This window comes from Piliocolobus tephrosceles, chromosome 12, assembly GCF_002776525.5.
Source record: "Piliocolobus tephrosceles isolate RC106 chromosome 12, ASM277652v3, whole genome shotgun sequence".
Lineage (NCBI taxonomy): Eukaryota > Metazoa > Chordata > Mammalia > Primates > Cercopithecidae > Piliocolobus > Piliocolobus tephrosceles.
The window spans coordinates 116,237,838-116,263,203 of record NC_045445.1 but is presented as its reverse complement, the minus strand read 5'-3'; the positions used below and the strand labels follow the sequence as shown (position 1 = coordinate 116,263,203).

Sequence of the window (25,366 nt, the reverse complement as noted above, 5' to 3'; positions counted from 1 at the left end):
GGAATACTATGCAGCCATAAAAAAGGATGAGTTTGCGTCCTTTGTAGAGACATGGATGCAGCTGGAAACCATCATTCTTAGCAAATTATCACAAGAAGAGAAAACCAAACACCGCATGTTCTCACTCATAGGTGGGAACTGAACAATGAGCTCACTTGGACTCGGGAAGGGGAACATCACACACTGGGGCCTATCATGGGGAGGGGGGAGGGGGGAGGGATTGCATTGGGGAGTTATACCTGATATAAATGATGAATTGATGGGTGCTGACGAGTTGATGGGTGCAGCACACCAACATGGCACATGTATACATATGTAACCTGCACGTTATGCACATGTACCCTAGAACTTAAAGTATAATAAAAAAAAAAAAAAAAAAAAAAGTATGTGTGTAGGGGGGAGAGAGAGAGGGAGACAGGGAGAGAAGAGAGAGAGAGAGGGAGAGAGAGAGAGAGAGAGCTGAAGTGTTAAACAAAGATGGAGAGGTATTTGATCATATGATCCTAAGATTTTTCCAGTTATTTTGCAGCAGAGATTAGTACTACATATATGTCATTAGTAGTATTATTTCATAATTTTGACCTTTTACAGGAAGTCCTCAAAGAAAATAAAGAAGTTGGTTAGTCAGAGATTTCAAAAAAGAAACCAGAAATATACCATCTTTGAAAATAAAAGAAATCTTAAAGAAGTGGATGAAGTGAAGGAAAGACGAAAGAGGAAAGAAACTGAACAGGGATTAACTCAGCTTCCAATCAGAACTCAGCTTGGGAGGTGAGCGTAGGAGCTGAACAGACAGGCTGTCTGATGCAGAATGCGGAGGTGCCAATAGACAAGTCAATTTCCTAAGAAACAGAATAATTCCCTGATGTGTCTTTAATTAGAATGTCTGTAAGCGGTGGACATACTAATTATCCATTTAAATACTGGATCTTACATATACATCATGAGAGATTGTCATTTTCTTTTTAAAGAATATCATTTTCTTCATAATTATTACAGTTTCCAAATGCACCTGCCCCCCAAAACAAAACAGAAACACAATTCTCTCATGAAAATGTGCTGCAGGCTACTCAGACTCGTTTCCTCTTCTATTAAGAGGTAGCAAGACCCAGAGTGAAGAAGAGGCATGAGAACTAGGACACATTTTAAATTTTGATATATGGACTCAAAGTTGAAAAAGGCTTTGTTCACTTTCTATCAGAGCAATGGAGCGTCCTTCAGAAAAATCACTCTAACCTTTAAAAATAAGTTTTTGATCCATGCAGAGATTTAAACAGCCCTCACAGCTTTCTACCTTGTATTGCTGGGTGTCATGTTCAAAACTGTGAGGTCATTTTTTGAGCCTCTAGTTGTTTCAGGCTACCACAAACCCCAGCTAATCTTCAGATGTTTCCAAGGTCACAGTCCATAGCAAAAGTTTTGCATGAGTCAACCATTTTTTTTACACCCCATAACTCCCAAATCAGTCTTGCATTTTTGCCCCTATCAACTTGATATCTATATCTATATATTTTGAAACGGAGTTTTGCTCGTGTAGCCCAGGCTAGAGTGCAATGGCGTGGTCTCGGCTCACTGCAACTTCTGCCTCTCGGGTTCAAGCGATTCTCCTGCCTCAGCCTCCCAAGTAGCTGGGATTACAGGCGCCTGCCACCACAGCTGGCTCATTTTCGTATTTTTAGTAGAGAGAGGATTTCACCACGTTGGCCAGGCTGGTCTCGAACTCCTGACCTCAGGTGATCTGCCTGCCTTGGCCTCGCAAAGTGCTGGGATTATAGGCGTGAGCCACCATGCCCAGCCAACTTGATATGCTGATTCTTTTCCAAATCCAAGGGAGAAATGGGAAAACAAGAATAAATTTTTCCTTAAGTTCAGCTTCTCCCAATGTGCCAAACTGAGAGAAAATGGGGAAGCAGGCAAGGAGAAAAAAAAAAAAAAAAAAAGAAGGAAGGAAAGAACAGTGCTGTCTGCTACAAAAATGGTTTTAAGGGTTGTGGAAGAGAAGGAAAGCAACAGCTCCTGGTTCGTTCTTTTTATTCCAGAAAAGTAATTCTCCTTTTACATCACTAATGCATTAGCAGGAAGCAGATATGCTCAGGCATGGCAGATCCCAGTTGTGATCTCCAAGTGGCCCAGTAGTTGAGTGTGTGGGTGGAGGTGTGATAAGTTAGTATCAAGTATTTGGATTGTTTTGTACGTAATGAAAGCAAAAATTGTCTCACTGGCTTTTAATTAAGATCTCTCTCTCTCTCTCTCTTTTACAAAGGCACAAAAGTAAAAGCCAAATTACATGTACCTTTGTGATCTCTAACAATTAGTGACAAACCTTAATTCATAGTCATACACCATAAGGCATAAAGTCTTTGAGGATCAACAAAGAGTAGACAGAAATGTATGCAATTGTCCATTTGTGCATTTCATGGCTTGCTACAATGAAAGTCACCCTGTTAACTGCTCTGGGGACTGGCTTTCTTCAGAACATCAACAGAAACTCTGAAATTTGCTGCTTTCAGGACTTTCTCTAGCTCTTCGAATTAAATACTGAGCACATTGTTAGTTTTGTTAGTTTATGAAAAATGATTATACTGGGCTTGAACTGGATACAAATTACTTTTCTAGATTTTTGGAGTGGTTGCAATATATTCCTGAATAAATGTATGTTGATATCCACAGAGAAACCTGTGATTTTCAGTGTCTGGTGTTTGGACATTAAGCTCAGGTGCAAACTTCAACTTTACCTAAGGAAAAGTCTCTTGCAAGCTGTAAGGAAAACAAACAATCTTCTAGAAATTAAGCTTGGGCCAAGTGCAAGGGAAACTAAGCAGCGACCTTAGAGACAGAATCTAAGTCATGGTAATGTTGTTTGCAAGGACAAACTGGTTCTGTATAATGAGGTTATTGACCTGAACTGATTTTAAGCAGTTTTAAACATGAGGGCGAGGTTCATTGTATCCAAGCCTGCAACATTCACTGAGAAACCAAGACTGATCAATAAACAACCACAATTACAGGATCTCAGGAACCTTCATCATAATGGGAACCATTATAATTTCAGTCAGGTACAGAGAATCAGGTAACCTATTGCTAACGTGTATTTAGCACTGGACTCTCATTTGCAAATGGAAGCCATTGATTAGCTATTTTTTTAAAACTGACCTGGCTTTCCATCTCCCTCCTTATGTAATGGCCTGTGAATAAATGTGACCTAGACTTCAACATGCATATGGAGAAGAAAACAAAATGGAAAGCTTTATCCCAGGCCAGCTTTTTGCCAAAGAAATAAGCCATTACATGACATTTCACTAAAAATTCTTGACCCAATGAAATACTGAAGCCTCAATGTCGATTTTCCTCTTTTATAAGAAAGAGCAACAAAGGAAAGAAAGGTCACAGACCATATTGTGATTCTTTACAGCTGTTGGAGACAGACACTATGATGTAGTAGCTTGATTCGAATTAAACCAAACAATATGAAAAGCATCAAGGCTGGCAAGCAAAGCAATAAAACCCCAAAGAATTTAATCTACCTTGAAGGTGGGACTACTTTTGTATTGATGGCAGCACACCAGGACAGAAATGAGTTCTTTAATGCAATGACTCGTTAACAGCCTTAAGATCACAATATATAAATAGGATATGATGATCAAAAAGACAGCTTTGCCTCTGCTATTACAGTATGGCCAGTATTTCCTTACAAGTTATTTCATTGATTATAAATAGTCCACGTCAATGGCAAATGTACAACAGGGGAAGCATAACCCATTATGAGGTAATGGATAGCGCTAGAGGTTGCTTCATTACCTTCACTGGCTGAGTAGCTGGTTTTTCCTTGTACAAACGCTGCCCTTTAGACAAAATCCCTTCCACATCCGGTTGTTTAGCTTGAACTGCGATTTCAGTTTCCTGGGGAAAAGAACCCATAGAGTGCAGATTAACTTCACAGTTAGCAATAAAATTACTACATTTAAATATACCCTTGGAGACTCCACATGTATTGCAGATCAATTTCTGCTGGGTACATAAGGGCACAAAAATGTAGCTTTTGATGCAGAGAAAAGAAACAGAGATGTGAAACAAAGTAAAGTTAAAAAAATTCATCCAATATCTTCTTGAATTATATAATAATACTCATATAGAAACAGAGGCGTTAACTTTCTACTTTTCAAAAAAGTAAAATGCAATAATGACAGTACAATTAACATAACTTATATGAATAAACACTAGTTTTAGCTTTAATAATCTCAATAATCCTAATGTTCATATTACTTTATACACTTATTGTTTTACAAAATTCTGTTTTGAGTATTGGATATAAATTTTGTTTTGAAATAAATATCAAACAATTATTTCTACATCACTGTCAAAATTATTTTCTTTCCAAAGGGTAAACACTTAAAGTACAGTATCAAAGCTTATTATTTATTAATGAGTCAAATAGGCCTTTCAAAGAATGATTTTTTTTTTTTTTTGTATTATTTGCTTTTCTTCAGTCTGGAGAAGGCTGAAGCATGACAAAGAGATCCTTTAGGTATAGGAATATAAGCATTTTGTTACTATCTGCTGCTTAGCTCTCTTGATGAGAGGACAAAAGAAATGTGCAGAAATTGAAGCTGACAGAAGTGAAGTTAAATATTACAGAAGACTTTTTGGATGGAACACTTGTTAAACACTAGGATAGAGTATCAATTAATCAACGTCAGGCATCAGTCAGGGCCTGGACAATCTTCCCCAGAGAGCAGCTCCTGATTAACCCACATCTCTTTTCCTCCCTCTCCTATCCCGGAGCCTCCCAGCACTGCTGTGTGTGTCTTCATGCCCCTGTTTCCTTTGTATACTGTGTTTGTACCTGTTCCCTCTCAGTTCATCAGTAGGAAATCCCAAATTACTATAATCTCAAACTGCCCAGTACGTTGTCTTGCAACTTATGGGTGCTCAGCACATACTCTTGAGATAGACTATTTTTCTCCAGTTCTCATTATAATAAACACCAGCGGCAAACAGGCACTTTGGTCAAAATTGTATATAACTAACCTCATGTGTTAATGGTTATGTATGCAAATTTCAGTTCCTTTATAACAGGAGTTTAACTACTTTACATATGTAGAACTACTAATTGATGGTCTTACTGCCCCTTGCCAAGAAAACACATTGTTCCCTGAAAATGCAGCACCCGGAATGACTGTATGTCTTTGCTAGAGGTAGAAATAGCTCTGATCTCAGATCAGAAAATCGAGCTTTACTTACTGAATTCCGAATAGGTCCCCAGCCACTATAAATTCACCCTTGAATACCCCATTTGCAAAAAACCATTTTGGTGTAGTAAATGGTTATATGGTCTCAAAATACTTTAAGAGAAAATAAAATGTATTATTCTAAGGAAGTAGACAAAAGAGCGTATCTTCCCCAAAGTAAAAATGATTTAAGAAAAGGAAAAAAAGTAACTGAATTTTCAACCTACACATTTATCATTTATGTATACCATAAAGTACCAAGCCAAATCCATGTACAATGTCTACATTATACATTTGAAATTACACATGCATTACACATATAAACTGATGAGTTGACTTAAAGCACTGTCACCACCATTCATTTTGTATGTGTTTCTCTTAAGACAAACCACTACTTTCTATTTATTCACTGACAGCTGGGACTTTTCTTGTGATATTTATTGATATTGCTAATTACTGGTAATAGACAATGTTTTCTGATTAGCTTCACCATAGCTGTAGACTGTATTATTGATGATAGCATAGTTACCATTTGTATAATGAGTAGTATTTCCCTTCCCCAACCCTGATTCAAACAGATTGCCAATTTACAGATAAGAAAATGAATCAAGGGTGGGTGGGATAGTAGTGATGGTAGTGACAATGATGTGAATAGCTTGCCCACAACCTCGTGGGATGTAGAACAGTTAATATTCAAACACGGCTAGGTCTGAATCCAAAGTTTATGCTACTGGCAGTAGTAACAGCTACTTCTTCGTATCTTACAACAACTTAATAACATATCTAAATGACTTGATCAAATTATGTGATTTCTAAGCATTAAGAATTGTACTTTCACCATCTGAATCTGACATTATCACGTATGCTGAAAAACATGTCCTACCTCTCTGATAATAGAGAATCACTATGGGTCAGAGGGAGACACGCAACGTCATGCAACAGTAGTCATTCCCATTCATTGGAATTTTTGAAAAATGATAGCAAAGACCATTGTTCCCACTGCCAACCTACAGTCTTATTTACACTGTTTCAATTCCTTTGCTTCCTCCTTCAAAACACATCACAGTTAGTCAAACTATGTGTATACGTATAGTGTTGACCATTCCTAAAGAATTATCCTCTGTAAGAGTAAGGTCCATAACTACCTCGTTCACTCACATCCCTGGAAGTGCCTAACACATAGTAGGTGCTAAACAAAAAATTGTTGAATGGGCAAATAAATACTGTTGCAACTTTGAGCCTATGGGAATTGAGTTAGAGTGTGTATTACTAGAGACATTTGTTCATGCAGACAGTCGAAAGGTTCATGGCACAGATTATTTTCTTTCTAAATAATCTGCTAGAGTTAAATACAGAGTCTACTTTTCTACTTTTGGATTTCCTTTAGCGATTTTTTGGGAAATTTTACATCCTCACGTTATTGATTACAATAGTGTCTCAGAAAACCCATTTCTATTATAAATTAAAATGGGATTATTTTATACTGAATTCATGCTTTAATTGACTTCCTTTAAACTAAAATTCCATTTATTCCATATTTTTCTTCTTAGCTGAATTTGGATAATTTAATCTCCATCTAGCAAACCAAGGGAAAATCATAAATACAAATGTTTTAGCATTTATATTATTTAGCATGAATATTTTACATAACCAACATCTGAATGTGGGACCGCTAATCAGACACTTTATAACTATTACACTTGAAGCCTAGTAAACATTTCTTAGTTTTCATTTGTAATTTCAGTAGAAGAGTAAACTTAAAGGGCTGGAGGATCATACTTCCTATACAAAACTAAAAACTTCTATGAGTATTAAAATCTGTGCTGTCCTAGCAAGGAAAAGCTCATCTTTCCTTTCAAACACTCCCACTTCACTTTTCTTTTTCACTCATCGAACACAGGAAGTCAATATTCTCCTCAGATTCCCTTAAATTTAACATGTCCCTCTGTCTCCCAATACATATAATTTGTATTTGATACATTTGATGCAACTTTTGCTTTTCATAGTATTTATATGTTAAAACCTTTTGCACTGAACACCAAACTTCGTATATTATTCCAACCTTTAAAAAAGATTTATATTTCTAAAAATAGAGTACGTATTCAAAAGATAGCTGCTGCATCATCTATTCAATATATTTATCAAATGATTTGGAGGGCCCACCATAAGCTAGAGATTGGGATACAGCACTAGAAAATTTTCAATTTACAATATGAATATATGTGTGTGATATACATGTATATACATATATATGTGTATTAGGTATGACATATAATACACATATCAACATATAGGCATAATATGCACATATGCACATATGCATATGTGTGAATGGATATTTAAGACACATGTATGTATATGTACAGGTGTACCTCATTTTACTGAGTTTTGCCTTATTGGCTCTGCAGATACTGCAGTTTTTACAAACTGAAGGTTTGTAGCAACCCTGCATCAAGCAAGTCTATCAGCAACATTTCCAACACCATGTGCTTACTTCATGTCTCTGTGTCACATTTTGATAATTCTCACAATATTTCAAGCCTTTTCAATATTTTTATAACTGTTATGGTGACAGGTAATCAGTAATCTTTGATGTTACTATTTTAATAGTTTTGGGGTGCCACAAACAGTGCCCATATAAGATGGCAAACTTAATCCATTAATGTATGTATTCTGAACTCTCCACTGACCAGTCAGTCATTCCCTCACCTCTTTTCCTCTCCTTGGGCCTCCCTATTCTGAGACATAACAACATTGAAATTATGCCAGTTAATAACTGTACTATGACCTCTAAGTGTTCAAGGGAAAATAAGAGTTGCATGCCTCTCACTTTAAATCAAAAGCTAGAAATGATTAAACTTGGTGAGGAAGGCATGTCAAAAGCCAAGATAGGCTGGAAGCTAGGCCTCTTGTGCCTGTTAGCTAAGTTGTGAATGCAAAGGAAAAATTCTTGAAGAAAATTTAAAGTGCTAGTCTAGTAAACATGCAAACGATAACAAAGTAGAACAGCCTTATTGTTAATATGGAGAATGTCTTAGTGGTCTGGACAGAAGTTCAAAACAGCCACAACATTCTCTTAAGCCAAAGCCTAATTCAGAGCAAGGCTCAATTCTGTTCAGTTGTATGAATGCTGAGAGAGGTGAGGAAATTGTAGAAGAAAAGTTGGAAGCCAGCAGAGGTTTGTTCATGAGGCTTTAGGATGAAACCCTCTCCGTAACATAAAAGTGCAAGGTGGAGCAACAAGTGCTGATGGAGAAGCTGCAGCAAACTACCCAGAAGATTAAGCTAATATCTAAGATGATGAAGGTAGCTACACTATACGACAGATTTTCAGTGTAGATGAAGCAGTCTTCTATTGGAAAAAGATGCCATCTAGGACTTTCATTGACTAGCTAGAGAGAAGTCAATGCCTGGCTTTGAAAGTTCAAGGGACAGGCTGACTCTCTTGTGAGGGGCTAATGCAATCGGTGACTTTCAATTAAAGCCAATGCTGATTTACCATTCCAAAAATCCTAGGGCCCTTACAATTATGCTAATAGATTCTGCCTGTGCTCTATAAAGGGAACAACAAAGCCTGGATGATAGCACATCTCTTTATAGCATGGTTTACTGCATATTTTAAGCCCATTGGCCATACCGATTGCACAGAAGAAAAAATCTCTTTCAATATATTACTGCTTGTTGATAATGCACCTGGTCAGCCAAAAGGTCTGATGAAGATGTACCAAGAGATTAATTTTGTTTTTATGCCTGCTAACACAACATCCATTCTGCAGATTTTGGATCAAGGAGTCATTTCAGCTCTCAAGTCTTATTCTTTAAAAAGTATATTTTGTAAGGCTATAGTTGCCCTAGGCAGTGATTCCTCTGATGGATTTGGGTAAACTGAAAATCTTCTGGAAAGGACTCACCACTCCAGATGCCATTAAGAAAATCTGTGATTCATGGAAAGTAGTAAATATCAACATTACAAGGAGTTTGGAAGAAGTTTATTCCAACCCTCATGAATGACTATGAGGGTCCAAGACTTTAGTGGGGGAAGTTACTGTGGATGTGGAAAAAAACTGCAAGAGAACTAGAATAAGAAGTGGAGCCTGAAGGTGTAACTGAGTGGCTATAATCTCATGATAAAACTTCAATGGATGAAGAGTTGCTACTTATAGATGAACTTAACAAAGTGTTTTCATGAGACAGAATCTACTTCTGGTGAAGATGCTGTAAACAATGTTGAAATGACAACAAAGGGTTTAGAGTATTCTGTAAACTTAGTTGGTAAAGCAGCAGCAGGGTATGAGAGGCTTGACCTCATTTTTGAAAGATCTACTGTGAGTGAAATGCTATCAAATAGCATTACATGCTACATAAAAATCTTTTGTGAAAAAAATCAATCAACGTAGCAAACTTCATAGTTGTTTTATTCTAAGAAATTGGCACAGTCACTCCAACCTTCATCAGTAACTACTCTGATCAGTCAGCAGCTATCTACATCAAGGCAAGACCATCCATCAGCAAAAAGATTAAGACTCATCGAAGGCTCAGATGATTGTTAGCAAGCTTCAGCAACAAAGTAGTTTTTAAATAATTTCAACTATTATTTTAGATTTAAGGGGTACATGTGCAGGTTTGTTACATTTATATACTTATTGGGTGATACTGAGGTTTAGAGTATGACTGATCCTGTCACTGAGATAGTGCACATTGTATCTAATAGTTTTTCAACTCTTGCCCCTTCCTTATTTCTTCCCCTACTAGTTTCCAGTATGTACTGTTGCCATCTTTATGTCCATGAATGCCCAATGTTTAGGCCCACTTATAAGTGAGAACATGTGGTATTTGGTTTTCTGTTCCTACTAATTCACTTACGATAATGGCCTCCAGTTGCATGCATGTTGCTGCAAAGGACATAATTTCATTCTTTTTTATGGTTGTGTAGTATTTCATATTGTATGTGTACCACATTTTCTTCATCCAGTCCACCGTTGATGGTCATCTAGGTTGATTCCTTGGCTTTTCTATTGTGAATAGTGCTGCAATGAACATACAAGTGCATGTCTCTTTTTAGTAGAATGATTTCTTTTCTTTTGGATATATACTCAGTAATGGGATTGCTGGGTCGAATGATAGTGCATTTTAAGTTGAGAAATTTCCAAACTGCTTTCCACAGTGGCTGAACTAATTTACATTCCCACCAACAGTGTATAATGTTCCCTTTTCTCTGCAGTCTCACCAACATCTATTATGTTTTGAGTTTTTGATAATAGGTATTCTGACTGGTGTGAGATGGTATCTCACTGTGGTTTTGATTTCCTTTTCTCTGATGATGAGTGATGTGGAGCATTTTTTCATATCTGTTAGCCACCTGTGTGTCTTCTTTTGAGAGGTATCTATCTGTTCATGTCTTTTGCCCACTTTTTTAATGGGGTTATCTGTGTTTTGCTTGTTAAGTTCCCTATAGATTATGGATATTAGATCATTGTCTGATGGATAGTTTGTGTATATTCTCTCTCATCCTGTGGGTTGTCTGTTTACTCTGTTGATAGTTTATTTTGCTGTGCAGAAACTCTTTAGTTTAATTAGATCCCACCTGTTAATTTTTGGTTTTGTTACATTTGCTTTTAAGGACTTAGTAATGAATTCTTTCCCAAGGGTGATGTTCAGAATAGTATTTCCTAGGTTTTCTTCTAGGATTCTTCTAGATTGAGATTTAATTTAATTTAATTTATTTATTTAGGGACGGAGTCTCGCTCTGTTGTCAGGCTGGAGTTCTGTAATGCTATCTGGGCTCACTACAACCTCCAACTTCCTGGTTCAAGCGGTTCTCCTGCTTCAGCCTCCCAAGTAGCTGGGATTACAGGGACGCACCACCATGCCCAGCTAATTTTTTTCTATTTTTAGTAGAGACGGGATTTCACCACATTGGCCAGGATGGTCTCGATCTCCTGACCTTGTGATCTGCTTGCTTCAGCCTCCCAAAGTGCTGGGATTACAGGTGTGAGCCACCACACCTGGCCGAGATTTTATTTTTTTAAATCTTTAATCCAGCTTGAGTTAATTTTTGTATATAGTGAAAGGTAGGAGTCCAGTTTCATTCCTCTGCATATGGTTAGCCAGCTATCCCAGTACCATTTATTGAGTAGGGAGTCCTTTCCCCATTTTTTCATTTACTTTGTTAAAGATCAGATGGCTGTAGGTATGCGGCTTTATTTCTGGGTTCTCTATTCTGTTCTACTGGTCTGAGTTTCTGTTTTTGTAAAAGTCCCATTCTGTTTGGGTAACTGTAGCCTTATAGTATAGCTTGAAGTTGGTTAATATCATGCCTTATTCCTTTCACTTATGATTGCTTTTACTCTTCAGGCTCTTTTTTAGATTCATATGAACTTTAGGATAGTTTTTTATAATTCTGTGAAAAATGACACTGGTAGTTTGATAGGAATAGCATTGAATCTGTAGATTGCTATAAGCAGTATATCCATTTTAATGATATTGATTCTTCCTTTCCATTAACATGGAATGTTTTTCCATTTGTTTGTGTTATCTATGGTTTCTTTCAGCAGTGTTTTGTAGTTACCCCTGTAGAGATCTTTCACCTTTTGGTTAGATGTATTCCTAGATATTTTATTTTTTGTGGCTATTGTAAATAGGTTGCATTCTTGATTTGGCTCTCAGCTTGAACATTGCAATAACGTATTTTTAAATTAAGGCATGTGCATTAGTTTTTAGGCATACACTGTTGCATACTTAATAGATTACAGTGTAGTATAAACATGACTTTTATATGTACCAGGAAACCAAAAAATTCATGTGACTCACTTTATTATGGTGGTCTGGAACTGAACCTTCAGTGTCTCAGAGGTATGTCTGTATATGTATATGTATATGCATATGTATGCTATGAAGAAAGACTTAAAAAAGTAAGTAGAGAGTGACAGTGGGCTCTATTTTAGGCATTGTGAGCACAGAAGACTGCTCCTCTCTTCAGGAAATGGAATGAAGTGAAGAAATGAGTCATGTCAACATACTGAAGACTATTTCAGGCAGAGGGAAAAGCCAGTTCAATTGCCAAAAGGCGGCGAGGAGTTTGGCTTGTATAAGGATTTGAAGTAGTACAATGCTCTGTTAACATAAATATGTACAGAATCATTCAGGTGTTGTAGAGGACAGAATAAAGTTTTCTCTCTCTCTCTTTCTCTCCCTCTCTTTCTCTCAAGTTGATTGTATACACCAAGAACTTAGTACTTTGTAATATTTATTGGATACCAACCCTGATTTGACTCTTTTAAGATGGTAACTCTAGCAGCAGATTGGAGGCAAGATTTTAAGGATAAGGGGCCGGTGGAAGAAACATAGGATATTCCTTTAGAAGTCCAAGTACTTATTGAACAAACAGGAGCAGCATGGATGTTCAGGCAGTATCATTCTTATATTGTGGATACAGGACTGGCAGGACTTGATGGGGAAAAAGAAAATTTTCAGAATCACCAAGATTTTATAACTTGAGAGAAACTGTCTAGGGGAATAGGGAAGATAGATGAGCCTGTACATGGAAGCAATAATGTTTACAGGTTGGGCACATGAGTCAAGGTGCCTGTGAGTAACACTGATGCAAATGTACAGAAAGTAATTGGAAAAACAAGTGTAGTGTGCAGATTAGGGGTAAAGCTAAGAATACAGGTTTGGAGGTAAAAACAGTAGTTGGACAATATTGTCCCAGTGATACTTGTAGAGTGACTGAGGAGGATAGAGCCGGAATTAGGTATTCACCTCCACAAGATAAGAGAAGAAAGTTGAACCAATGAAAGATAGAAAGAGCAGAAGATACTGAAACAAGAATATGTAAAAACCCAAAATAGAAATGAGGAGAGAATTATATGAAAAGGGGTGCCACCATGTTACATATTACAGATTAGCAAGGAAACTAAAGAAATAATAGAAATACTAATACTGAATATATCCTTCATTGGAGGTTAAAATGAAATGAGGGTTTATATCCAATGTTCTCGGTTTACTTTGTAAATACTAGCTTCTTCTTCCCCAAATTTACTACATGTTCCCATTTTTAAAATTCAGCAAACAGATTTAGGTAACAACAGTAAACTTACTAGATATATCTTACAATGGGAGCAACTATATCAAGGTCAGTAAAACAAATCAATGTGAACGTTTGCTCTGGAAAATCAAGGAATACACACACACACACACACACACACACACACACACACACAATCTTTAAGGACAGTCATTATGGAAGAAACAAACCTAAAATTATAAGAGGATTAATTCATTCTCTATGATAAAAATTCTTAAGATTTTTAAAAAGTCTTGCAACATTGTAACAAATTCAAAAGGCTTGATATTTCTTCCTTTAAAATTGCTTATATGTACAATCCAGTGTAAATTCTATACTTTTAGAAAATGAACAGAAATAGTCAATAATTCCATCTGTGTTTCCTGTATGCAGCCAAATGACTAGCATCCTTCTCTATCCACCCCATGTTCTTCAGTCACCCATAAATAGTTCCAAAAATCATGAAGAATAGATACCACTATTCAAAAGGCACTGGCAGATAGATAGGATCAGGAGTCTGCTTTGACTACTACGAGGAATTTCCTTAAGACATTCACATATGAATTTTAATTAATAAAATTGTTATTGGCAAATAAACAGAAATAGCAACAAGGCTGACATTTGAGTAGTCCCAGTATTATTTAGAGCTCCAAAGTACTAAGCAGGTGCTTGCTAGATGATGGACTGAAGAGCAGGTGGCATGCCAAATGAAATGTCCATATTTTTCACTTGCAGGAAGTAGAATATTCCCCATTCAAGTCACCAAAATAGCCCTAGATTTAGTCCTCTGGTGAATGAACATTGCATAGTCACATCATTTCCCTCTATTGAAATGTTTCCTATTACCGTGTCCTTCTATCATCACTATTGTCATCTTTTCATCCTTCAATGACATAATACAGATTTTAAGTACCTAGATGAGATTTATTCTCAGTTCTATAGAAATAGAGCAACGGGTGAAAGAATTCATTTCAGCTCTAAATTCTTGGTGGTTACTTTTCCTTGGCACATTTTTGGAGAACTGGACCTCTAATTAAATGCACCTTTGATAGATCACTTTAGAAAGACCATTTTGAAGATAAATTTCTACAATTTACCTCACTACATTTATTTGCAGGTTGAATTTATTAGTTCAAAGATAGGTCAGTTATTAAGGGCAAGATATTGTTGCTTGAAGGGTCAACTGTAGTAAATCCAATTAACTTCACTGAAAATATTCTTTAGTATATATTTTCTTAAGTGAGTTTAAGGAAAATAAACTATAAGAACTGACAATTATGCTAAAAATGAAAGAATATGTAAAATAAATTTTAAACATTTGTTATTTTTCCATGCAAATAAAATGTGACATAGAAAAGCTAAAAAACAAAGCAAGAAACAACTCCAAAGAAACCACATGAGATGGAAAGATTAGAAAATGGTACTAAAATCATTAGCTGTGCTGAAAATGGCAAGTAACTGCTATAGTGATATTAACTGCTATGATAATATTAACAAGCTACAGTTGCTAAAACACTTACTATATGTCAAACACTGTGCTTTTCATACACACATACACTCCTACAAAAAAAGTTGTATCTAATTTCACAGGTGCTGAAATTGAGAGCGATTAGGTCAATTATCCAAGACCATGTGGCTTGTAAATAGCAGAGTTGAGATTATATCCAGGAAGTATGTGTCACCAAATCTCTCCTTCCTTTCTTAATCTATTTGTATACTGTGTGTATGTGTGTATGCATGCATGTATGCACATGTACATATATGCTTATTTCTTTCCAAAATTGACATGCTTCTTAATATTATGTTAATTAATTCTCCTCCTCTTGAACTCAAATACATTCTACAATATTCTTCCAGAATATAAATGAGAGAAAATCCTGTCTCTTTTCACAGAAAAGTAAATAAATTTTTACATAGCCTTGAAAATGCTCTGAGGGTTTCTCTTAGTGGGTTTCTGATTGCCAAACCTCTGATATCCAGGTCAGAGAATTGGTTTGAGAAAACCTTTTATCTCACAAATGGCCTCACATCTTTATATGATTTCAGATAAGGTGAAGAAGGCCACCACTAAAATGGAAACACAGCTAATTATAGTGGCCGGCTTTTGTAAGGAGAAAGTGTTCAACTTCAAAGAACATTCAGACAAGAAAGTCGTCAAGGGATTTCCACCAAAAAGCCTCATTTCTAATAATAGAACATTTCCATTAAGGTATTTTTTTCCCCGTGCCTTATTCTTAATGTCCCCTCCAATGCAAGATTGTGCACCAGGTGTAAAGATCTTTATGATACAAGGAGAGTTTTATTTTCTTCATAGTATTGATAGTTCACTGCAATGTCAGATATAACTTTAAGAAAATAACTTGTATTAATTAGGTAATAGGGAGTAATGGTTCACTAACAGTAGGAGAATATCATAGTCTCTTTTGAAATTCAGCCCTGATAAGTTTTTTAAATGGAGTAACTCTAAGCACCTTTAGTTTTATTTATTTCTTATTAAATGGCATTACTAATAATGGGCAGTTACTGATCCGACAAGCAGTGAAGCAAAGATTAGTGATGAAAAGAGGTTAAAAAAAAAAAAAAAAAACCTTTGAGGGTAAAAGTATCAAGTCAGAGGCAAATTAATATATATTTACATTTTCTAATAATTGATTTATTCAACATTATATTTCTAATTCAACATCATGCTGATTGTGTGTGCATGTGTTTAACTAGAAATTTGGTGTTTGTAGAAATAGTACAGCAGGGAAAAATTCTTCCTTATTTTCCTTTCTTGTACTTAATTTCTTTAAATTTTCTTCATGTTGCCTACTAATAACCTTAGAATATATGATTATATATATTAAGAATATATATCTCAAAGCACATTATAAGGAGGACATAAACAACCTTTCCATGTATGTTCAAACATTTATTTATTTATTTGTTCATTCAACAAACATTTATTCAATGCTTACTATGTTTCACTGCCTGGGGTAGGAATGGGGAATGCAGACACACAAATACATATTAAACTTAGAGCGTGTCAGGTATAACAACTAGTCAAGTGCAATGTACAATGGAGCACAGAGCAAGAACTGATTAGTTTTGTGTTTGATAGACAAGAAGGTCAGGACAGAAAGGCTGGTAGCAGAAACAGCTCATGCACCTTACTATAAGGGGATGGATGGCAGAGAGAATGTATTCCAAGAGGGAATATGGAATATGCAAAGACAGGAAGCAGAAGCAGTATGGAGCTATCATGTACGGGAATGGGAAGTAATGGAGTAGAAATAGAAAACAAAAGCCAGAGGAAAGAAGGATCTTGTATACCACCCTCAGAACTGTAGTGGAGGAGCTACGAAAGAATTAAATGAGGGAATGGCACTTATGTATTCCAACTGGTCTTCTAAATATATATGAATGTATATTTATAAAGGAATGTATATGAATAGATGAATAAGTAGACATAGGATCTACTATTAATGCTTGGTTTTCTAATCAAATGAGCTGATCTGAATGAGATATAAATATTGCTACTGAAAAAAGGAATTCAAGATAAAAATGACAACTTTTTTGTAAACACAAATTTCCATTCACTTAATTTTTTTAACTTTTAAGTACATGTGCAGGTTTGTTACATAGGTAAACTGTGTCATGGGGGTCTGTTGTACACATTATGTTGTCACCCAGATATTAAGCCTAGTACCCATTAGTTATTTTTCCTGGTTTTCTCCCTCTGCCCAACTTCCACCCTCTGATAGGCCCCAGTGTGTGTTGTTCCCCTCTATGTGTCCACGTGTTCTCATCACTCAGCTCCCACTGATAACTTACTTATTTATAAAGAGTGCCTTCTGCCATTTGGCTATTTTGTCAATCCTCACAATCAGCAGTTTTTCTATGTAATCTATCATTGATGATAAAGGGCCACTATTGTTATATAAACTAAGAAAGCCAAAAAAACACAAAAAACACCTAGACTTTGTAAACACTATCTATTGTACGACATCTCAAGTTCAGAGGTGTTGAAATACTAAAAAATGCATTTTGGAATCAATGAACTCCTAAGATATTTGTGGATACTATGATTGATTTGTCAGTCCATTATTATTCATTTCCTCTCTTAATATGGCTTCCCTGCAGTGAATATACTCCCCTTCCCATTGACTTTGGGCTTGACTGTGTACCTTTGATCAATAGACCTTGGGCAGAAAGGACTGTGTGGCAGCTCTTAGCTGGAACTTTAAAGGCAATTCAAGATTTGCTGGTTCCCCTTGTTCTTATCTTCCACCATGAGAGAATAATATGCCATATAAAAGCTGCTCTTTCCGCTGGGGTCCTGGGATGAGAAGTCGTTTAGAGCAGATCCAAAGTCTAGAATGAAAAGACCTTAACTTGATTCATAGTGTGGAGTAAAGCTGCAGCTGATCTGCAGACACATGAGTGAGTAATAAATGTTTGTTGTTATGTGTCACTGGAATTTTGTCATTGTTTGTTACTGCAGCAAGAGCTGACAATTACAATATTATAGTAAAACAAACAAAAAAATATGTGATTTCTGGGACGAAAAGACCAAAGTAAGCCTTTAATATAAATGTGCCTTGGGCGCATACATTGACTGCACTATCTCTCATTCCATATAGAAACTGTTTGCTAAAAAGGGTAGCAAGAAACAAAATATGAAATGGAATCAATATTGTGTTAAAGCCTGATTTCTGTGGCCCAGATTGTCAGGCAGACTCTGACAAATGAAGGCTGATGGATGGAAAAACACAACATTGTTCAGTTGAGTTTCTTTGTCTTTCCTCTCATGTTGGGTGACTGTTCTTTTATTTATCTACAATTAGGTTTGCCAGACCACTGCAACACAGCTCGCTTTCACTATAACTACATGCTGTCAAGTACATGCCAAGCTGATTGACAAAGAATGACAGGTTCTCTCTTTCCATTTTGAACTAATCAAGGGCAGTTCACCAAAGGGAGACTTAAAAAAAGACTTAGAGATTTATGGATTTCAAAAATAATCTGTCCGAATATACAAAGCATAATGCAGTATTGATTTTCAAACTGGCAAGTGTTGTGAACTGTGAAGATATAAGGTAAGCTGCATACTTGAAATGTTCAAGGCCAGTGAAAGAGTGGACATAGGTGTGACCATCAAGTAACATCCAGAAGCCTCTATGGAAGCTCTCCACCTTAAAGTGGGGGTTTCAAAGTTTTTTTGGCAGAATTCTTTTGACAAATGAAATATCACCAAAACACTTCCAAAAAAATCACTTGAGTCATTTCATGAATATTGACAGATTACTTATTATGTGCTAAACATTGTTTGAGGTGCTAGATATGTAATAGTGAATAAAACAGACAAACTTTCTGTGTCCTCATAAAACTTACATTCTAATGGTGATAATGTATAGTAAAAGAGAAATTATGGTGCTTTGAAGAGTGAAAAGTGCTAAAGAACAAAATTTAAAGCATTGGATGGGAATAAGAGACTTATGTATGGGGCAAAGGGAGGTGGGATGTGGAGAGTTTAGAAAGTGCCTGCAGGGAAAGCCTCACTGGGTAGGTGGTATTTAAATAAAGATCTGAAGGAAGTGAGGGAAGGATTCAAGCAGCTATCTCAGGAAAGAACAATCTGTGCAGAGACAGCAAGTGCAAAGGCCCTGGGGCAGGATTGTATGTGTAGGTTCAATTAAAAAAACAAGGACACCAGGGTGAGTGGAATCGAATGAGCAAGAGGAGGTAGTAGGAACGATGGCCATAGTGTTGGGGATGGAGGAGGATAGGTCCTGCGTCTTTGGAAGGATTTTGACTGTTACTCTGAGTGAGATTAGGAACCATAGGAGGGTTTTCAGCAAAGGAGTGATGTGATCTGACTTATTTTTAAATAGATCATTCTGGCTGCTGTATTAAGATTGGACTTTAGGAATGCAGAGAACAGATGGTAGTTAAGAACAGATTCTTAAGGGGGTAAAATCTGCGTTGTTTGGATGCAAGGACTTTGTGAAAACCTGAAGCCCCTATTTTGGAAAACTTTGTACATACAGTTCTTAACTAAGGGCCAAAGTTCTGGTCTGGTTTAATAGCAGCACAGGACACTGCTTAAAAGAACATTCATTTAAACTGGTACTCCCAGGTCTTGCTGCCTTCCTAAGTCCTTAATGGTGAAGAGTATGGGCTCTTGAGTCTGGTTATCTAGGTTCCAATCCTAGCATGAATTGACTATTTGCAACAGAGACCAAATGGCCCACAAAGCCTCAAAAGTTGACTGAAATATTTTCTATCTGGCCTTTTAAAGAAAAAAGTTGGCCAACCACTCATGTAGAGAAATGGTTAGGTTCAGGCTTTGTGGCTCTAAAATCTTTCAAGTATGCATAATTATTCCACAAAGTAAACATATATCAAAACATCACATTGTACCTCATAAATACATATAATTATTATTTGTCAATTAAAAATAAAATAATAAATACATGGGCATTTTTAATAATTAAACATTAGAAATAAATGCTTTTCTTTTAACTCCTTATATACATTCAGAGAAAGAGTTAAACAATTTATAATTACAATTTATTTGTTTATGTATTTATTATTTTGACACAGTCTCGCTCTGTCACCCAGGCTGGAGTGCAGTGGCATGATCTCGGCTCACTGCAACCTCTTCCTCCCCAGCTCAAGCGATTCTTGTGCCTCAGCCTCCGGAGTAGCTGAGATTACAGGCATGCACCACCAAGCCTGGCTAATTTTTGTGTTTTTAGTAGAGATAGGGTTTTGCCATGTTGGCCAGGCTGGTCTCGAACTCCTGACCTCAAGTGATCCACCCATTTCGGCCTCCCAAAGTGCTGGGATTACAGGTGTGAGCCACTGCACCCGGCCAATTTATAATTATATTTTAGAGCAGAGGTTAGCAAACATTTTCTATAAAACACCATATAGTAAATATTTTAGACTTTGTGGATCAAACCCAAATTCTGCCAATGTGGCATGAAAGTGGTCAGGTCCAATACATGAACAAATAAATGTGGCTGTGTTCCAATAACATTTTATTTATGAAAATAGGTGCAGGGCTAAATTTAGCCCTTGGACCATAGTTTGCTGACTCTTGCTTTAGGACATTACAGTGGTGTTGGAAATAATCAGTTCAGAAATAAGAACACCTAGGTTCTAGGCTTATTAGCCCATGAGTTGGGGGCAAGTCATTTAACTTCTCTAAGTTTCAGTATCTGTAAATACAAAATAAATGAAACTAACAGATATTATTGTGAGTAAAGGGTTAAAAACACCCTTTGTCCATCTGCATGAGAATTTGTCCTTCAATCAACTTTCTAGCTTCCTTCTCCCTAGAAAACTGATAAAGTTGGAATGTCAAATGTGTGAGTAGGCAACATTGCTTCAGATTAAAAAAACAATGATTGGGACTGGTAAATTACACCTTGGTTAGGTGTTCCATATATGAACTATAAATGCCTAATGCAAAACCATAATTTTGGGGCATCCCCAAGTACAACCATTCTTGTAACTAAGCATGTCCTTTTTGAGGACCTTGGAAACTATGTTACAAGGGCATTAGCCTCTGGGATGCATAAGGCTTCTAGGCCAGAGTTGACCCAGCATCTCCATTTTTTTCCTTCCTGTCCACCTGAGATGCCATGTGATAGTGGACAGGTGCTGCAAAGTGAATAACTCTTGGATGGCTCTCTGGGTGCTTCAGAGATTGTTACGCATACTCATCCTACTAAAGAGAGATACCTGATGCTGCCTTCCTGCTAAGCTATATTCCTGTATCCTTCTAAGTGACTTTGATACTGAATGTGGTCAGTCATAGTATTGTTCAGTTGCACCTAATCAAAGAAGACTTACTGTTGTGTTTTACAGTAATCAATTATAAGACTCACATTTTATTTCAACAGGTTGGCTGCTCTGAAATTGGGACACGTTTTATAAATGAAAGCGTGTCATAGTCTAAATTGGCAGCACATTTTTCTTGGTGAAAAATAACGATGCATACTCTAATCAATGGTATCTTAAAAACAGTAAAATATGGAAAGTGACCAGGCTTTTCTTAGCAGGTCATGATGAAATGATTTAGTATATGTAAAGGTAATACTAACTGCTACCATTTGTTGAAAACTGACTAAGTGCAAACACTTTGCTATGCACTTAATATAAATCATCTTAATTAATCTCAATCTTCATTGCAGAGCCTCTCAGCAATACTATTATCGTCTTTTCATATTAAAAAACTAAAGTCATGAAAGGTCAGAAACTTGCCTAGGGCACAAACTAACATATGGTGAATCTGAGATTTGAACCTTAGTCTTTCTGAGGCAAATTCTGCATACATAATTACTATACTACAGGGTCTCTGGATTTAAATATTGTACCAATAAAAACAGGTTTTATCTGATGAATCCTATGGCTCAGAACGGAACAAAGTAGTTTCGATTAGGATGTAATGTGAGTTTAAGTCACGGTTTCTCAGCTTCAGCCCTATTGCCATTTGGGACTGGATAATTCTTTCTTGTCGGGAGCTACCCTGTGTACTGCAGGGTGTTTTGCAGCATGCCTGGTCACTATGCACAAGATGCCAGTGGCACTTTCTCCTCCCCCATGTGTGACAACCAAAAATATCTCCAGCAATTGCCAAATTCCCCTGGAACCATCTGTGGTTGAGAAGTATTCTATTATTGAATACACGAAGGAACAAACGAAAGAATGTCTGTTCACGGTCTGTATTTTCAGTGTACATGAATCAATGTGACATGATATGAATATCTTTCCTTCCTTTCTCTTATATATAATATTGTATGCAATGTCATCTGTTCATACACTGTTTCAGATGCACTTTCATCACACTATGTCTCTTAACATTCACTTGAGTGTGGTTCTGATGAACTCTGAACTATCATGGCATGTTTCAGTTTCTGGCTGAATTGGTCCTAATATCTCTGGATTATATATCCCAAAAAGATTAGGGAATACAGTAGATCTAAGGACTAGAAAGGCACATATTAAAGAACATTGATTTTGACATATCTCTGAATAGTAGCCAGTGATATTTGCATTATTTTAAACCAACATAGAGCATCTCTAAGTTATTATCCATATAGTAATTGGACATGGTTCTTTAACTCTTAATAGAATATTTACTTAAATCTGTTATTAAACAGTAGAAGTTTCTTTTTAAGGATAAAACAGCAATTAGGCTAATTTTCATTAAAAGCAAAGAAAAGAGCAATTCAATTCTGACTTCATGACTGACATGCACTTTAAATAAAATTAAAGATGTTTTGTTTTTACTATTAGGTTCTGTACCAAAATTATAGTCATTATGTAAAACAACTCTAAGTGCTACCATAACTTATAAACTCAAGCAATCAAATGGGTAACTGAATTACACTCGTGTTTTTTGTTGTTGTTGTTGTTGTTGTTGTTTTTAAAAAACAGCAACAATATATCTGCATTCTCTCTTCTGAATACTCTTCTTAAACATGTACAGAAAACAGCAAATACATGGGTTTCTGAAATCAAGGAAAAGGACACATGTAATACAGCCAATTCCTGGTTTCCTCAATGTCAGTCTTCATCTGGGATACCAGGTCTTTAGCCTGTCGCACTTAGCCTTTATATGCTTATAACTCATGATTTCCATATGTTCCCCTAAGTGGCCAGTTTCACCATTCTCCTGAAAAGTCATTGATAAGATTTTGGATAAGAAATTGTAGGCTTATATATTAGATGCATATAATCCAGAACTCTACTAGAATCTAGAATATACAGAGAATTCATATTAATCGGTAAGAGAAAGTAAACAATCCAATGGAAAATTGGGGTAAATATATGAAGAGTCAACTCACAGAAGGAAAAATCTGCCCAACACACTTGAAAACGTGTTCAACCAGGGATATGCAAATTAAAATAATAAATTCCGGCCACTTCTTGCTGCTAGTGGAAAAGCAATTTGCAATATATAATAAAATTAAAGATGTGAATACTCTAATGAGGTAACAATTCCACTTCTAGGTGTTCTCATATGTCTATCTGAGGAGGCCTACAAAGAATGTTGTTTCAGCATTGTTTACATTAGTGAAAAACTGGGACAATCTGATTATTCATTGTTAATCTAACAAGCACATTGACTGTTTTGTTTCTATTAAAATCAAGAATACTTTTACCAGATTACTTCTGTATTCTAAAGCCATTAAGAATCTTTGTTCTTATTTTTATGGAGTCCAAAGTTCTATTTAAGCTAGTCATAAGTAAAGTTAATGCCACTATTTATAATGGACTCATTGAAGATATTAAAGATAATAAAATAACAATACTGTCTCTAACAAATCTGACTTTAGTTACAATGGCATACACGGTACAATGTCCAAATAACATCTGTTCAGTTTTGAGTGAAGCATAGGAGCGTGTATGTATGTATGTATGTATGTGTGTGTGCATAATTTGTATTTGTGTTATCTATCCAATTATGTAAATCACTAATACTTATTACTATGCTAATATCAGAAGATGTATTGTAATAAAGGTCACATGAATTATTCATTTTTGTGTTTCTTATCACCTATTTCATCAAATAATTTTGAAGACAGAGATGCTATCTATCCACATTTTTTCTACTTGTCATTCACAAAAGTTCCTTCAAAAAAATCTTAAAAATTAAAAGTATGCACACATGGCTTTGTAGTTTCATGTTTCAATAAGGAGAATTTTAATTGGATCCTATACATTATTGTGAGTGCTTCTATGTTTTGCCTTCTTAATGTTTACCAAAATTATTCATGTCAAGAATACCAATCTTGGTCGGTCATGGTGGCTCACGCCTGTAATCCCATAACTTTCGGATGCTGAGGCTGACGGATCACTTGAGGTCAGGAGTTTGAGACCAGCCTGGTCAACATGGTGAAACCCTGTCTCTACTAAAAATACAAAAATTAGCCGGGCGTGGTGGCGGGTGCCAGCAATCCTAGCTACTTGGGAGACTGAGGCAGGAGAATCCCTTGAACCCGGGAGGCGGAGGTTGCAGTGAGCTGAGACCACAGCACTGTACTCCAGCCTGGGTGACAGAGTACCAATCTCATTTTAATGACCAGCATGTTACATAATCAATTATTATAAATGATTTTAAGCTGTTTAATGTTAAAATTAAAACTTTTCTTAAAATAGTCTAATTTAAATAATTGTGGATGTTTTCATAAACTGTATTATTTGTGCTCTGTTATGTTCAGTAACATATATTCATTATGCCAAATATTCATTATGTCAAGGGGGTCACCAAAGTGTTCAGAATTTGGAAACTGTATCTTCAGATGTATTAAACATGCAAATTCTACTTTTTTATATGTATTATTTCAAAATTACAGAACAAACTGAATGCATTTACACTAAATAATAATTTAAACAGTTAACTTAGCCCTATGGTGTTTCTTTTTCAAAATATATGTCAGATATATATAGAATTGTTTGATATCCCCTATATGCACAGATACATATATCATATATATGATATATAAAATATATAAGGTATTTATATTTTATATATCATGAATCACATACTGATTCATTCATTCGATATGTGAATGCATGAGTCTAATCCCACTGACGTATTGCTTAAAAGAGGGTCAGGAAAAATAGAGATAAAAAAATGATATGAATAGGAAAACAGTAGGCACGTGGCAGTTCTGAAGTTTGGAATACAAAGTTATTCTAAGTTGAGTACAGTTGACAAAAAAAAATGCATAGTAACATCAGCTAATTTTGCCTAGTAGACGATAGGGGTACTTATATAACATAGAATTGTATTTGTTAATTACAATATACTCTTCAGTGATGTAGAACTTAATATAATAAGTCAAGTCTCAGTATATAGAATTGTATATTCAAGAGGACATATTGTTATGGCATTTCTAAGTAGTAAATTCAATGCATAAAGTTTGGATGATTACATCTTCATTGGAGAGAATCATTTTACTTCATGATACATTTTCATACTGATAACATCTAAGTTTATTCTGAATTTGAATATATGAAGTATTACTTAAAACCCTTCAGAATGTTATATAGTTTTGTTAGAGACATGCATCTT

The 25,366-nt window shown here is 35.9% G+C and overlaps 1 protein-coding gene across 1 annotated transcript in view; it reads right to left on the bottom strand.

The window, feature by feature from the left end:
* Positions 1 to 25,366, bottom strand: part of DMD (dystrophin) — a 2,292,995-nt gene that overhangs the window by 715,271 nt on the left and 1,552,358 nt on the right. The window contains 1 exon segment of the mRNA XM_026451980.1: positions 3,799 to 3,900. Coding sequence (XP_026307765.1) covers positions 3,799 to 3,900 — 102 coding nt within the window.